Source organism: Anthonomus grandis, chromosome 10, assembly GCF_022605725.1.
Source record: "Anthonomus grandis grandis chromosome 10, icAntGran1.3, whole genome shotgun sequence".
Lineage (NCBI taxonomy): Eukaryota > Metazoa > Arthropoda > Insecta > Coleoptera > Curculionidae > Anthonomus > Anthonomus grandis.
This window is the reverse complement of record NC_065555.1, coordinates 4,660,907-4,675,617: the sequence shown is the minus strand read 5'-3', so window position 1 is coordinate 4,675,617 and position 14,711 is coordinate 4,660,907. Positions and strand designations below refer to the sequence as shown.

The following is a 14,711-nucleotide window of genomic DNA, read 5'->3' as shown; positions in this document are numbered from 1 at the left end:
AAAGACCATTTTTCTGGCACCACCCCGCACTATCAGCTATACACTTGGTGGCTTTTGAGTGGATAGACTGATAGTCAGTACCCGAGACAACTGCTGATGTATCGTCGGCAAAAAGTGTTACGTAGCTGTCATTAACCAGGAGAGGCAAGTCATTAATAAAAAGTAAAAATAAAATGGGCCCAAGAACACTACCCTGTGGAACCCCAATGACGACAGTTGCCCAATCAGATATGGTCACCTGACCACCAACTCTCAATCTAACAGCCTGGGTTCTACCTGTCAAATATGATTCAAGCCATTTATAAGCCGGGGACCTCTTATACCATAATGAAAGATCTTATTTAATAGTAAAGCATGATTAATGGTATCAAATGCTTTAGTAAGATCAAAAAAGATACTAATACAGATTTTAATTTCAATTCAAAATTATTCAATATATTTGTATAAAGAGATATTATAGCATCTGATGTTGAGAGTCCAGACCTGAATCCAAACTGATGACATGACAGTATAGCAAAAGAATCTAAAAATGCAATAAGTCATGAGAATACAGAGAGGAGAGCAATAGGCCTATAGTTACTCACTTCTGCTGTCTCCCCCTTTTTATGAAGAGGTATGACAACAGCTGATTTTAGCTCTTTAGGAAAATAGCCAAACTGAAATGATAAATTTAGAAGATAGGTAAGTGGAGAGATAATATACTCAGCACATGCTAGCAATAAGTAACAAGGTACCTCGTCTACACCGGATGACTTTTTCCTGGAGGAAGATTTTATAATCTCAAGTGTTTCTCCTTCAGTGAGAGGGAATAGAAAAAGAGATTGGGATAAACTGTTGAAAGGCACATTCATTCCCATGAAAATTATCTGTGATCTTTCGCACTGACTGTACAAAAAAATTATTAAATGTATTAGCAATATTGAGATTGCTTGTAACTTTCTTTCCATTATCAGTAACCAAATAAGGAACACACTTTGTTCTGCGATTTGAAAAGTTCGTGATTGAGTTAATGATTTTACATGAGGCTCGAGTTATATTGTTAAAAGTAAGCTTTGTTATAATAACTGTTATGTTATTAATGTTTTATTTTATTAATGCTGATGATGAGATCATCGACTTGATTTTGGTTTCTTGCAAGCTCAGCAAAGCTGAGCTTGAGGGAATGGGTCGCGCGTTCTGGCACCGTTGCATCAGTCTTCGCGGGCACCGTATAACTGTAGCGTCAAGTTATTTTGTATAAGTTTAATAATAAATTATTGTCCTTTGTTTTGAAGATTTATTGTTTTATTTAGGGTTAAAGTAACCCTAGTGTTTACATCAGAAGTGGGATACACTACGTGCGGTGTAATTTTGTATCAAGATAAACTTCTTTTGTGTTTTTTTTTCCTTTATACCAAAAACAATGGCTGAAGAAAACAGTTCGCGTCGCGGAAGTATCGAGTCCGTTAACAGTGTAGTGGATGGGGATGGTGAACTTCCACCTCAAAAACGTCCAAAAGTAGATTGGCAAGCAACTTTGGCGAATTTAGTGGCTGCTCAGCAAAAGCAGTTGGCTGAATTATCTCGCCAATCAAAGATGCCTACACAAATGCTGACTTATTCAACGCCAACGCACAGTACCTCGGGCGTGGATTTTTCTCATGCGCCCGTGCAGGGAATTATGAATGCAGGGTCTGTGACCTCATTTAAGCTCACCAGTTAAGATCCGGATAAAAGTGCTTACTCTATCGAAGAATGGTTGGATGACGCAAGCAAACTAAAAGAAGAACTCAATATAAGTGATTACCTCATGATTTCTAAGGCGAGTGAAGCTTTGAAAAATCGTGCCTACCGCTATTGTTCTGATTGGCGGCCACTTTCTCGCAGCTGGGCAACCTTTTGTGCAGATTTGACAATTGCGTTTCCAGATCGAGAAACTCTAGGTGCACGTGCATTTAAAGCCGCGACGCTTCGCAGCCGAGAGTGTGATTCACTTAGCGAGTATGGCATTCAAAAATTGCGCCATGTCAGCCGTTTTCATGAAAATCTTCCATGGTTCAAAATTCTTAGTATGGTGGAATTTGGGATGGATCATGGAGAGGCACGTTCTGCATTGCACATCCAAAATCCACAAAATGAGCGGGAATTGCTAAAATTATTTAGCGAGTTTGATGCACGACGACCTGGCTCATCAAAAATTCCCAGAAATTTCGATTCTGTTGATGTCAGCAGAAAGCCAGATCGACGGTTTGAAACAACAAATAAACAATTCAGGGGAAGTTGTTTCAAGTGCGGCCGTCGAGGACATCAACAAGATGCATGACAAGTTAAAGAACAATTAGAGCCTAAAAATGACAGTGAAGTACCAATCTGCAAGTTTTGCAAAAAAATTGGCCACACTGAGGCTAATTGTTGGTCGAAAAATGGTAAACCGAAGAAGGCATTTGTTCTTAAAAAATGACGCCAGATGCGGAGAACCCCTATTGCCACTGTTTTATGTTCCAACCAGGCCCCAGTGGTAAAATATCTCATTGACACCGGTCCCGATATTTCAATAATAAAGGAATCTGTTGTGAAAGCAATTAATGGGATTATTAAGCCCGAGAACAGCGTGCGTGTTTTTTCGGGACTCGGTTCTCAAGTGGTTTATGCCGTTGGCGTTAGTGACCTAATAATTGTTTTGCCTACGTTGACTTTGGAAATTTGTTTTATGGTAGTTTACGATAATGTTATTCCTGCCGATGTTGATGTTATTATAGGATGGGATGTCATCAGTCGACCTTCCATACGTGTTGAGAAAGGTCATGATGAGATCGAATTACACCACTCAAATGCGATTGAAGCCTTAGGAAAGCCAAAGCCATTGAAGAGTGTTTAGTTTACAAGTTGATGTAGTGCGAATTAAGCAATTAGATTTAGAAGATATTTTAAAGTATCGTTTAGAGAGTTTATTGACATTTTATAAAAATAGAACCCCAGATAAAATTACCTGTGCCAAAATGACAATTCGGTTAAAAGACAATACTCCGGTAGTGTACCGTGCACGTCGTTTGGCGTATCAGCAAAGAGTGGAAGTGAATAAAATAAGTAAAGACCTTTTAGATAAAGGAATTATTCGAAAAAGTCGTTCTGAACAAGTACTATAGGACTAGCATATTCAGAATTGTTTAATGTTGAATTCAGATTGTTTAATGTTGGCGATCAGGTGGCTATTGAAGACTCTCAGTTGGCTGGTGGAGGAAAATTAAAACAGAAATATAAAGGGCCGTATGTTGTACTGAATATTATGCCTAATGAGAGATATGTTTTGTCTAAACAAAGGAGTAGGACAACAGTAGCTGCTCATGAACAGCTTAGGCGGCGGCCTTCTTTGGCAGAATAAATAAAATGTGAGTAGTAATTATTTGTTTACTATTTTACAGTGCATTGATAAGTTGTTTTGCTGAAACAAGTTTTGAATTTGATTGTTTGGAAAATATGATATGATTATTATATTTTAAAATGTTGTCTAGAACAATATCATAAAATAGTATTTTATGATGAGAGGATAGTGGCGATCCCACTATGCCTATGTGAAGATGGCAATCCCATCGTGGTAAAAAAAAAAACAAAAAAGAGATGGGTAGTGGCAATCCCACTATGCCTAGTGTTAAGATGGCGATCGCATCTTGGTTAGATAAAGGGTAGTAGAGACGTTCTCACTACACCTGGTTGCAAGATGGCAGTACCATCTTGGGTTTAAATGAATCAAAAGTTAGAGGATAGTAGAGACGATCTCACTATGCCTGAGCAATGTGGCAGAACCTTATTGTGTAAAACATATTTGATTTTTATCATTTTTTTATATTATATATTTTTTACTTTATATTTTAATATATGTATTCTCATTTAAAACAAAACTCTTTTAATGATCTATAATAATTCTATCTCAATTTAATTAATTCCATAATCAATTAATAACTTGATATATTTAAAATAACGTATATTGCTAAAGATCTCTAATATTCATTGAGTTAAGGGGACACCCAAAAATATTAACTGGGAGGCAGTCAGAAAGCAACGTTTGAGAGAAATGTGTGTAAGGTGGTGTGTTGGAAAAAGAGTTGTGTTTACTGGTTAAATCAGGCTGCTAAATTTAATAGTGGTGAATATGTGAGAAATAGTTGATCTTGAGTAGATATGTGGCCATTATGAGAAGTTTGTACAGATCTGTTTGCGCATCTTGAAGATGCCTGCACAAGTAGGTGTGAAAGCCTTTGTTCAATTAGGAACGAATGCGCAATTCCTCGAGTGCTGTCTGGTAAGACTGGGGGCCTTACCTGGGGCTCGATTGACACGAATAAACAGAAGGATATAGTAGAAATATATCCTTTGTCTAATTCGTTGAGATGCTTACTGTTTAGCGGCAGTGGAGCGTCTGGGGAAGCCCTTACTATTTTAGGTGACACTAGCTAGTCGTCAAATAAAGGAAGATAACATGTTTGACATATGTATATATTGAAATGTGACATTGTGTAAATTGATGTTGACTAAGATGATGCAAGGGAACGGAAGTTCCCCGGTGAGTATATTTATTATTGCCATTAAGTTGACAGAACAGTAAATATTGTTTTTTTTTTTTTATTTTTATGTGATGTTCGAGTTTATGTCTAACAATATAAGAAGGATGACTGTTGAGTGAATTTGCATTGTAGAGACCCATTGGCTAAGAACAACTCTGACAGGTAATAAACCACATATTAATGCGTATTTTACACGTTTCCAGATCGAGAAACTCTAGGTGCACGTGCATTTGAAGCCGCGACGCTTCGCAGCCGAGAGTGTGGTTCACTTAGCGAGTATGGCATTCAAAAATTGCGCCATGTCAGCCGTTTTCATAAAAATCTTCCATGGTTCAAAATTCTTAGTATGGTGGAATTTGGGATGGATCATGGAGAGGCACGTTCTGCATTGCACATCCAAAATCCACAAAATGAGCGGGAATTGTTAAAATTATTTAGCGAGTTTGATGCACGACGACCTGGCTCATCAAAAATTCCCAGAAATTTCGATTCTGTTGATGTCAGCAGAAAGCCAGATCGACGGTTTGAAACAACAAATAAACAATTCAGGGGAAGTTGTTTCAAGTGCGGCCGTCGAGGACATCAACAAGATGCATGACAAGTTAAAGAACAATTAGAGTCGAAAAATTACAGTGAAGTACCAATCTGCAAGTTTTGCAAAAAAAATTGGCCACACTGAGGCTAATTGTTGGTCGAAAAATGGTAAACCGAAGAAGGCATTTGTTCTTAAAAAATGACGCCAGATGCGGAGAACCCCTATTGCCACTGTTTTATGTTCCAACCAGGCCCCAGTGGTAAAATATCTCATTGACACCGGTCCCGATATTTCAATAATAAAGGAATCTGTTGTGAAAGCAATTAATGGGATTATTAAGCCCGAGAACAGCGTGCGTGTTTTTTCGGGACTCGGTTCTCAAGTGGTTTATGCCGTTGGCGTTAGTGACCTAATAATTGTTTTGCCTACGTTGACTTTGGAAATTTGTTTTATGGTAGTTTACGATAATGTTATTCCTGGCGATGTTGATGTTATTATAGGATGGGATGTCATCAGTCGACCTTCCATACGTATTGAGAAAGGTCATGATGGGATCGAATTACACCACTCAAATGCGATTGAAGCCTTAGGAAAGCCAAAGCCATTGAAGAGTGTTTAGTTTACAAGTTGATGTAGTGCGAATTAAGCAATTAGATTTAGAAGATATTTTAAAGTATCGTTTAGAGAGTTTATTGACATTTTATAAAAATAGAACCCCAGATAAAATTACCGGTGCCAAAATGACAATTCGGTTAAAAGACAATACTCCGGTAGTGTACCGTGCACGTCGTTTGGCGTATCAGCAAAGAGTGGAAGTGAATAAAATAATTAAAGACCTTTTAGATAAAGGAATTATTCGAAAAAGTCGTTCTGAACAAGTACTATAGGACTAGCATATTCAGAATTGTTTAATGTTGAATTCAGATTGTTTAATGTTGGCGATCAGGTGGCTATTGAAGACTCTCAGTTGGCTGGTGGAGGAAAATTAAAACAGAAATATAAAGGGCCGTATGTTGTACTGAATATTCTGCCTAATGAGAGATATGTTTTGTCTAAACAAGGGAGTAGGACAACAGTAGCTGCTCATGAACAGCTTAGGCGGCGGCCTTCTTTGGCAGAATAAATAAAATGTGAGTAGTAATTATTTGTTTACTATTTTACAGTGCATTGATAAGTTGTTTTGCTGAAACAAGTTTTGAATTTGATTGTTTGGAAAAAATGATATGAATATTATATTTTAAAATGTTGTCTAGAACAATATCATAAAATAGTATTTTATGATGAGAGGATAGTGGCGATCCCACTATGCCTATGTGAAGATGGCAATCCCATCGTGGTAAAAAAAAAACAAAAAAGAGATGGGTAGTGGCAATCCCACTATGCCTAGTGTTAAGATGGTGATCGCATCTTGGTTAGATAAAGGGTAGTAGAGACGTTCTCACTACACCTGGTTGCAAGATGGCAGTACCATCTTGGGTTTAAATGAATCAAAAGTTAGAGGATAGTAGAGACGATCTCACTATGCCTGAGCAATGTGGCAGAACCTTATTGGGTTTAAAAGTGGATAGTAGCGATCCTACTATGTTCACTATAAGATGTTGCTGAGTAAGAATAGTGGAATTTTCACTATGCCTACTATTGTCTGTTACCCTCCCTTGATTTATAAAACAAAGATGATAATAAAATAATTGTTGTGCTTTAGTCTTGACAGTTAATCTGTTGCTGAATTTTTACGACTTCAGATGTTGATTGATGCAAAATTATTGCTTAAGCCAGGACGCTCTAAGAACAGGATGGCCGTGTAAGCGGAAATGCCTGTGTATAAGCCTGATGATAAGATCATCGAGTTGATAACTGTAGCGTCAAATTATTTTGTATAAGTTTAATAATAAATTATTGTCCTTTGTTTTGATGATTTATTGTTTTATTTAGGGTTAAAGTAACCCTAGTGTTTACATATATATAATATTATTCTAAGTATAAATTAGTAAAGGCCAATTTTACAAGTTCCAGTAAACGCCAAACTGAAGATTAGATTGACGTTGTTGACATTTATATCATTAGATATACGTCAGTAATGTCAAACTAATCTTCGGTTTGGTGTTTACTCGAACTTGTAAAATTGGCCCTTAGTACATACTAGATTTAGTTTTTGTCAATTATTAAATAATCATAAATGAATTAGAGATTTAAGTTTATATTTTTATTTTTGTTTTTTTTTTATAATAAAAAGAAATAAAAATACTTTAAAAAACATAGCAGTTTAATTCTATCAGTGCAAAAAAGGAATTTTCTACGAAAAACGAATACCATTTCACCTTATCGTAAATTTTAGTACAATCTAGTACATTTAATTGCTTTTGGTAAGTACATTTCAAAAAGTCGGTGCGGCAACACTGCCAACAAAGTTTATAGTGATTTAATAATTAAAACCTATATGGACCAATTAATGGTAAAAACAACTGGTAAAAGAGACGAATGGTTTGCTTTGACTGAAGAGTGAGGTTAGTGTAACTATTAGTGGGACTAACCCTATTTAATCTGCCCTATTCTGAATCAAAGACATCAATTTAAGAAAAACCTTACTCACCATATTCTTTGGCAAGTGATTTATCATCGATTTTAACAAAATTAATCCCAGCTGCATCGGCATCATCGTCAATGTGCTCCACTTCAGTTAACACCCTGGGGCACTGCTTACAATCGGCACTATCTGAAAAATTCTATTCCTAATAACTGCTTTAATTAAAAAAAAAAGTTAACGTACAAAGAAACACCGCGACATAATCGGATCTTTGCTTAATTTTCTCGAACATTTTCCTGTTTACTCTCTCGATATGGTCAGTGAGTTCCATGTTTTCGGGCTCTGTGATCCAGTCCAAAAGTTCTTCCTCGTCATCTATGTCACCATCGTAGTTGATATGTTTGCCTGGAAACGATATTTAGAGGAATTGCCTTGTAAAATCATAACGATAATGTCACCTTTCCTAAAGTAGGTGACCCCCGGTGGGTTACGGAAACCATACTTCTTAGCCATTAATCGATCCTTCATTTTCACGATTTTTATTCCATATTCGCTCGCTTCGTCGTCAATTAGTTCAATGTGACGCAGGATTCTCGGACTGTCTGGATCCTCTTCTTTGTCTATTTTTTTTAATGAATTATTATTTATTTAATCGATCAAGTTTTACTTACAAAATACAACTGCCAGGAACTCCTTGGTGTCGATATACTTAAAAAGGGTTTCCCTGTTGATTTCTTCGATGCTTTCATCATTTTTTTGATCGGTCATCCAATCTAGAACCTCACTTACGTCCAAGAGGTTACCTGGAATGTATTTTTTTTTTATAAAATATTTTCTTAGTGCGGCTCTGTCTACTTTTTGATTTTCCCTCTCAGGACAAGTGATGTCACCTATCATTGAAGTTGACGTTTTCAATGTAAAGGCACAGGGGCGTGTTAAGGACAATTTTTTTATTATTTAAATCTTTGAGATCCTGGCTAAAAAAGTAAGGACTTACCTTTTTTTTTTGCTGACTGACTGGCTCTGGTAATAATAAGTTAAATCAAAGACTTATTTCAACAGTAACAGAGAACAATTTATTTTCCCATTTTTTTTTTTATAAATAAACGTTTGAGTTTAAAATGAATGGTGTTAGGACATGCGAGGTGCGCTTTTAGCGGCAGTGATGTGGCGCTCACGATGACATCTTTCGATAAAATCGGAAACTCTTTATTAAATATTAATGCGGTAAAAAGACAATTCTTGGATAAAAACAACCCTTGATGCAGTTTTTACTGGAGAAGATGTTAAGCCATTTGAGAGTCAGAAAACGTCATGAAGGGTTTTTTTTTAAATCTAATTTATTCTTAACATAATAATAGTGGTGCATTCGGATGATAATAAAACATCGTCCGAAGGCACTTTTAGTTAAACTAACATGCAACCTAACCTAAAATAACAATTTTGCCTTTGATCACGGCCCCCTTGCACAGACATTTTGAAAAACATAAAAAACCGATGGTGTTAAGTGCTTTTGAGTTGGGAAATGTTTAAGCTTGTTTTTTTATTTTTTTCAAGGTCTGTCATCGAGGAGGGAGGAAGTTATAATAAAATAAATATACAAAAATAACATTATTCATGATGATCAAGTAACAAGGCCAAAGCAAAACACAAGCCATTAAACAAATTTTCCTTTCAGAAAATCATAAATTATAAACTTGCTTAATTTAAAAGCTACTTCAGACGTTCGATTTATATTATTCGGTTGACGTTTTGATCTCTATGAACACATCCTCAGGACTGTAAAAGATACACAAATAAAATCAAATGGATAAGCATTCTGGCATACTCGCATACAGTAAATTAAAAGTAAGTTTTCCTCAATCTAATTTAAGTATTTGGCATAAAATTCATTCACTTGAAGAATTGATTATTAAGAAGTAAATCACAATTAAAAATCAAAAAAAAAATTGAAATCCCAAAGACAAAATACTTAAGGACCATAGATTGATTCTTCAATTAATTGTACACATATTTCAGCATTTTCACCAAAATGTATGCGTCAAATGAATGGAGTAATTAATCATATTCAATTAAATTAAAATTCTTTCTCAATTGAATGCAATAATTAAATAACTAATCACATTTTAATTTGAATTATTTACTTAAAATGTCAGGCTTTTTAATTAAAATTGTGCCTCAACTGCCTGGACTAATTAATTAATTAATCACAATTTTATCTTAAAAATTAAATAATTAATTTTTTACAGTTCTAAGCAATTGAGTCACATTTTGTAGAATACCAGATAGTTTAGTTAAGATTGTCCCTTAACTGCTCGGACTAATTAATTACATTTTGATGCGCCATAGATTTTTTTAAATTTCAGCAAATTAATTAAAATTGTCAAGTGAATAAACTGATTAATTAATTAATGGAGTTCAAATTTTAATTAGTTTACAATTGCACACAATTGATCCATGATTTTTTAAAAATATGTTAGCTATTTCAATTAAAATTATCTGCCTGGATTTTAGCCATATGTGCCTTAATTTGCCTATTTAATTAATTAACTAATTCATCATATTTTAATGTAATTTTACAATTTCAGGCAGTTGAGTCTTGATAAAGCAACAGTTTTTGAGAAAATTGGAAATGTAGTTTTTTTTGTCATTTTTATCCTTCGGAAACTTTATGAAATATGTTATAACTTTTTTGCTATTGAAGATAGAAACTTGAATCAAAGAGTGGTGTATAAGCCCAAATGCTAAGGTTCTTTTATGTAAGAATAAAATTTTTTGAGAAACCAACAGTTTTTGAGAAAATTGGAAATTTAATTTTTTTGTCATTTTTATCCTTCGGAAACTTTATAAAATATGTTATAACTTTTTTGCTATTGAAGATAGAAACTTGAATCAAAGAGTGGTGTATAAGCCCAAATGCTAAGCTTCTTTTATGTAAGAATAAAATTTTTTTAAAAACCAACAGTTTTTGAGGAAATTGGAAATTTAAGTTTTTTGCCATTTTTACACTTTGTTAATTTTTCAAAAAATTTTATAACTTTTTTGCTATCAAAGATAGAAACTTGAAACAAAGGGTGGTATATACGCCCAAAGACTAAGGTTCTTTTATGTAAGAATGAAATTTTTTGAGAAACCAACAGTTTTTGAGAAAATTGGAAATTTAATTTTTTTGTCATTTTTATCCTTCGGAAACTTTTCAAAATATGTTATAGCTTTTTTGCTATTAAAGATAGAAACTTGAAACAAAGGGTGGTATATACGCCCAAAGACTAAGGTTCTTTTATGTAAGAATGAAATTTTTTAAGAAACCAACAGTTTTTGAGAAAAATGTAAATTTCAGTTTTTTGCCATTTTTACACTTTGGTAATTTTTCAAAAAATGTTATAACTTTTTTGCTATTAAAGATAGAAACTTGAAACAAAGGGTGGTATATACGCCCAAAGACTAAGGTTCTTTTATGTAAAAATGAATTTTTTTGAGAAACCACCAGTTTTTGAGGAAATTGGAAATTTCCGTTTTTCGCCATTTTTATCCTTCGGAAACTTTTTAAAATATGTTATAGCTTTTTTGCTATTGAAGATAGAAACTTGAATCAAAGGGTGGTATATACGCCCGAAGACTAAGGTTCTTTTATATAAGAATGAAATTTTTTGAGAAACCAACAGTTTTTGAGGAAATTGGAAATTTCAGTTTTTTGCCATTTTTACACTTTGTTAATTTTCCAGAAAATGTTATAACTTTTTTGCTATAAAAGATAGAAACTTGAAACAAAAAGTGGTATATACGCCCGAAGACTAAGGTTCTTTTATATAAGAATGAAATTTTTTGACAAACCAACAGTTTTTGAGAAAATTGGAAATTTCAGTTTTTTGCCATTTTTATCCCTCGTAAACTTTTCAAAATATGTTATAGCTTTTTTGCTATTGAAGATAGAAACTTAAATCAAAGGGTGGTGTATAAGCCCAAAGATTGAGGTTCTTTTATATAAAAATGGAATTTTTTGAGAAACCAACAGTTTTTGAGAAAAATGCAAATTTTAAGTTTTTTGCCATTTTTACACTTTTGTTAATTTTTCAAAAAATTTTATAACTTTTTTGCTATTAAAGATAGAAGCTTGAATCAAAGAGTGGTATATACGCCCGAAGACTAAGGTTCTTTTATAAAAGAATGATATTTTTTGAGAAACCAACAGTTTTTGAGAAAATTTGAAATTTAAGTTTTTTGCCATTTTTACACTTTTTAAATTTTTCAAAATATGTTATAACTTTTTTGTTATTGAAGATAGAAACTTGAATCAAAGAGTGGTGTATAAGCCCAAATGCTAAGGTTCTTTTATGTAAGAATAAAATTTTTTTAAAAACCAACAGTTTTTGAGGAAATTGGAAATTTAAGTTTTTTGCCATTTTTACACTTTGTTAATTTTTCAAAAAATTTTATAACTTTTTTGCTATCAAAGATAGAAACTTGAAACAAAGGGTGGTATATACGCCCAAAGACTAAGGTTCTTTTATGTAAGAATGAAATTTTTTGAGAAACCAACAGTTTTTGAGAAAATTGGAAATTTAATTTTTTTGTCATTTTTATCCTTCGGAAACTTTTCAAAATATGTTATAGCTTTTTTGCTATTAAAGATAGAAACTTGAAACAAAGGGTGGTATATACGCCCAAAGACTAAGGTTCTTTTATGTAAGAATGAAATTTTTTAAGAAACCAACAGTTTTTGAGAAAAATGCAAATTTCAGTTTTTTGCCATTTTTACACTTTGGTAATTTTTCAAAAAATGTTATAACTTTTTTGCTATTAAAGATAGAAACTTGAATCAAAGGGTGGTGTATACACCCAAATACTAAGGTTCTTTCATGTGAGAATGAATTTTTTTAGGAAACCAACAGTTTTTGAGAAAATTGCAAATTTAATTGTTTTGTCATTTTTACCCTTCGGAAACTTTATAAAGTGTGTTATAACTTTTTTGCTATTAAAGATAGAAACTTGAATCAAGGGGTGGTGTATACGCCCAAAGACTAAGGTACTTTTATATAAGAATGACATTTTTTAAAAAACCAACAGTTTTTGAGAAAATTGCAATTTTCAGTTTTTTGCCATTTTTACACTTTGGTAATTTTTCAGAAAATGTTATAACTTTTTTGCTATTGAAGATAGAAACTTGAATCAAAGAGTGGTGTATACACCCAAAGACTAAGGTTCTTATATGTAGGAATGAAATTTTTTAAGAAACCAACAGTTTTTGAGAAAATTTGAAATTTAAGTTTTTTGCCATTTTTATCCCTCGGAAAATTTTTAAAATGTTATAGCTTTTTGCTATTGAAGATAGAAACTTGAATCAAAGAGTGGTGTATAAGCCCAAAGACTGAGGTTCTTTTATATAAGAACGAAATTTTTTGAGAAACCAACAGTTTTTGAGAAAAATGCAAATTTTAAGTTTTTTGCCATTTTTACACTTTTGTTAATTTTTCAAAAAATTTTATAACTTTTTTGCTATTAAAGATAGAAGCTTGAATCAAAGAGTGGTATATACGCCCGAAGACTAAGGTTCTTTTATAAAAGAATGATATTTTTTGAGAAACCAACAGTTTTTGAGAAAATTTGAAATTTAAGTTTTTTGCCATTTTTACACTTTTTAAATTTTTCAAAATATGTTATAACTTTTTTGTTATTGAAGATAGAAACTTGAATCAAAGAGTGGTGTATAAGCCCAAATGCTAAGGTTCTTTTATGTAAGAATAAAATTTTTTTAAAAACCAACAGTTTTTGAGGAAATTGGAAATTTAAGTTTTTTGCCATTTTTACACTTTGTTAATTTTTCAAAAAATTTTATAACTTTTTTGCTATCAAAGATAGAAACTTGAAACAAAGGGTGGTATATACGCCCAAAGACTAAGGTTCTTTTATGTAAGAATGAAATTTTTTGAGAAACCAACAGTTTTTGAGAAAATTGGAAATTTAATTTTTTTGTCATTTTTATCCTTCGGAAACTTTTCAAAATATGTTATAGCTTTTTTGCTATTAAAGATAGAAACTTGAAACAAAGGGTGGTATATACGCCCAAAGACTAAGGTTCTTTTATGTAAGAATGAAATTTTTTAAGAAACCAACAGTTTTTGAGAAAAATGCAAATTTCAGTTTTTTGCCATTTTTACACTTTGGTAATTTTTCAAAAAATGTTATAACTTTTTTGCTATTAAAGATAGAAACTTGAATCAAAGGGTGGTGTATACACCCAAATACTAAGGTTCTTTCATGTGAGAATGAATTTTTTTAGGAAACCAACAGTTTTTGAGAAAATTGCAAATTTAATTGTTTTGTCATTTTTACCCTTCGGAAACTTTATAAAGTGTGTTATAACTTTTTTGCTATTAAAGATAGAAACTTGAATCAAGGGGTGGTGTATACGCCCAAAGACTAAGGTACTTTTATATAAGAATGACATTTTTTAAAAAACCAACAGTTTTTGAGAAAATTGCAATTTTCAGTTTTTTGCCATTTTTACACTTTGGTAATTTTTCAGAAAATGTTATAACTTTTTTGCTATTGAAGATAGAAACTTGAATCAAAGAGTGGTGTATACACCCAAAGACTAAGGTTCTTATATGTAGGAATGAAATTTTTTAAGAAACCAACAGTTTTTGAGAAAATTTGAAATTTAAGTTTTTTGCCATTTTTATCCCTCGGAAAATTTTTAAAATGTTATAGCTTTTTGCTATTGAAGATAGAAACTTGAATCAAAGAGTGGTGTATAAGCCCAAAGACTGAGGTTCTTTTATATAAGAACGAAATTTTTTGAGAAACCAACAGTTTTTGGGGAAATTGGAAATTTCAGTTTTTTACCATTTTTATCCCTCGGAAACTTTTCAAAATATGTTATAACTTTTTTACTATTGAAGATAGAAACTTGAGTTAAAAAGTGGTGTATAAGCCCAAAGACTGAGGTTCTTTTATATAAGATAGACATTTTTTGAGAAACCAACAGTTTTTGAGGAAATTGGAAATTTCAGTTTTTTGCCATTTTTATCCTTTGGTAATTTTTCAGAAAATGTTATAACTTTTTTGCTATTGAAGATAGAAACTTGAATCAAAGGGTGGTGTATACACC

At 32.6% G+C, this 14,711-nt stretch overlaps 1 protein-coding gene and 2 long non-coding RNA genes across 6 annotated transcripts in view; 2 read left to right on the top strand and 1 right to left on the bottom strand.

Annotated features, from left to right (window-relative positions):
• LOC126741733 (uncharacterized) overlaps nt 1-14,711 on the bottom strand; it is a 75,133-nt gene that overhangs the window by 9,549 nt on the left and 50,873 nt on the right. For all 4 annotated transcript variants that reach the window (XM_050448276.1, XM_050448278.1, XM_050448277.1 and 1 more), the window contains 4 exons: nt 8,272-8,403; nt 8,059-8,220; nt 7,844-8,005; nt 7,667-7,789 (listed from right to left, as the gene is read on the bottom strand). In XM_050448276.1, coding sequence (XP_050304233.1) covers nt 7,667-7,789; nt 7,844-8,005; nt 8,059-8,220; nt 8,272-8,403 — 579 coding nt within the window. The remainder of the gene's footprint in view (nt 1-7,666; nt 7,790-7,843; nt 8,006-8,058; nt 8,221-8,271; nt 8,404-14,711) is intronic.
• LOC126741734 (uncharacterized) lies at nt 10,932-14,561 on the top strand. Its single transcript, XR_007662307.1, has 2 exons — nt 10,932-11,049; nt 14,373-14,561. It is a non-coding gene; the product is annotated as an uncharacterized LOC126741734 (long non-coding RNA).
• Nucleotides 11,087-11,835, top strand: LOC126741735 (uncharacterized). Its single transcript, XR_007662308.1, has 3 exons — nt 11,087-11,224; nt 11,400-11,574; nt 11,752-11,835. It is a non-coding gene; the product is annotated as an uncharacterized LOC126741735 (long non-coding RNA).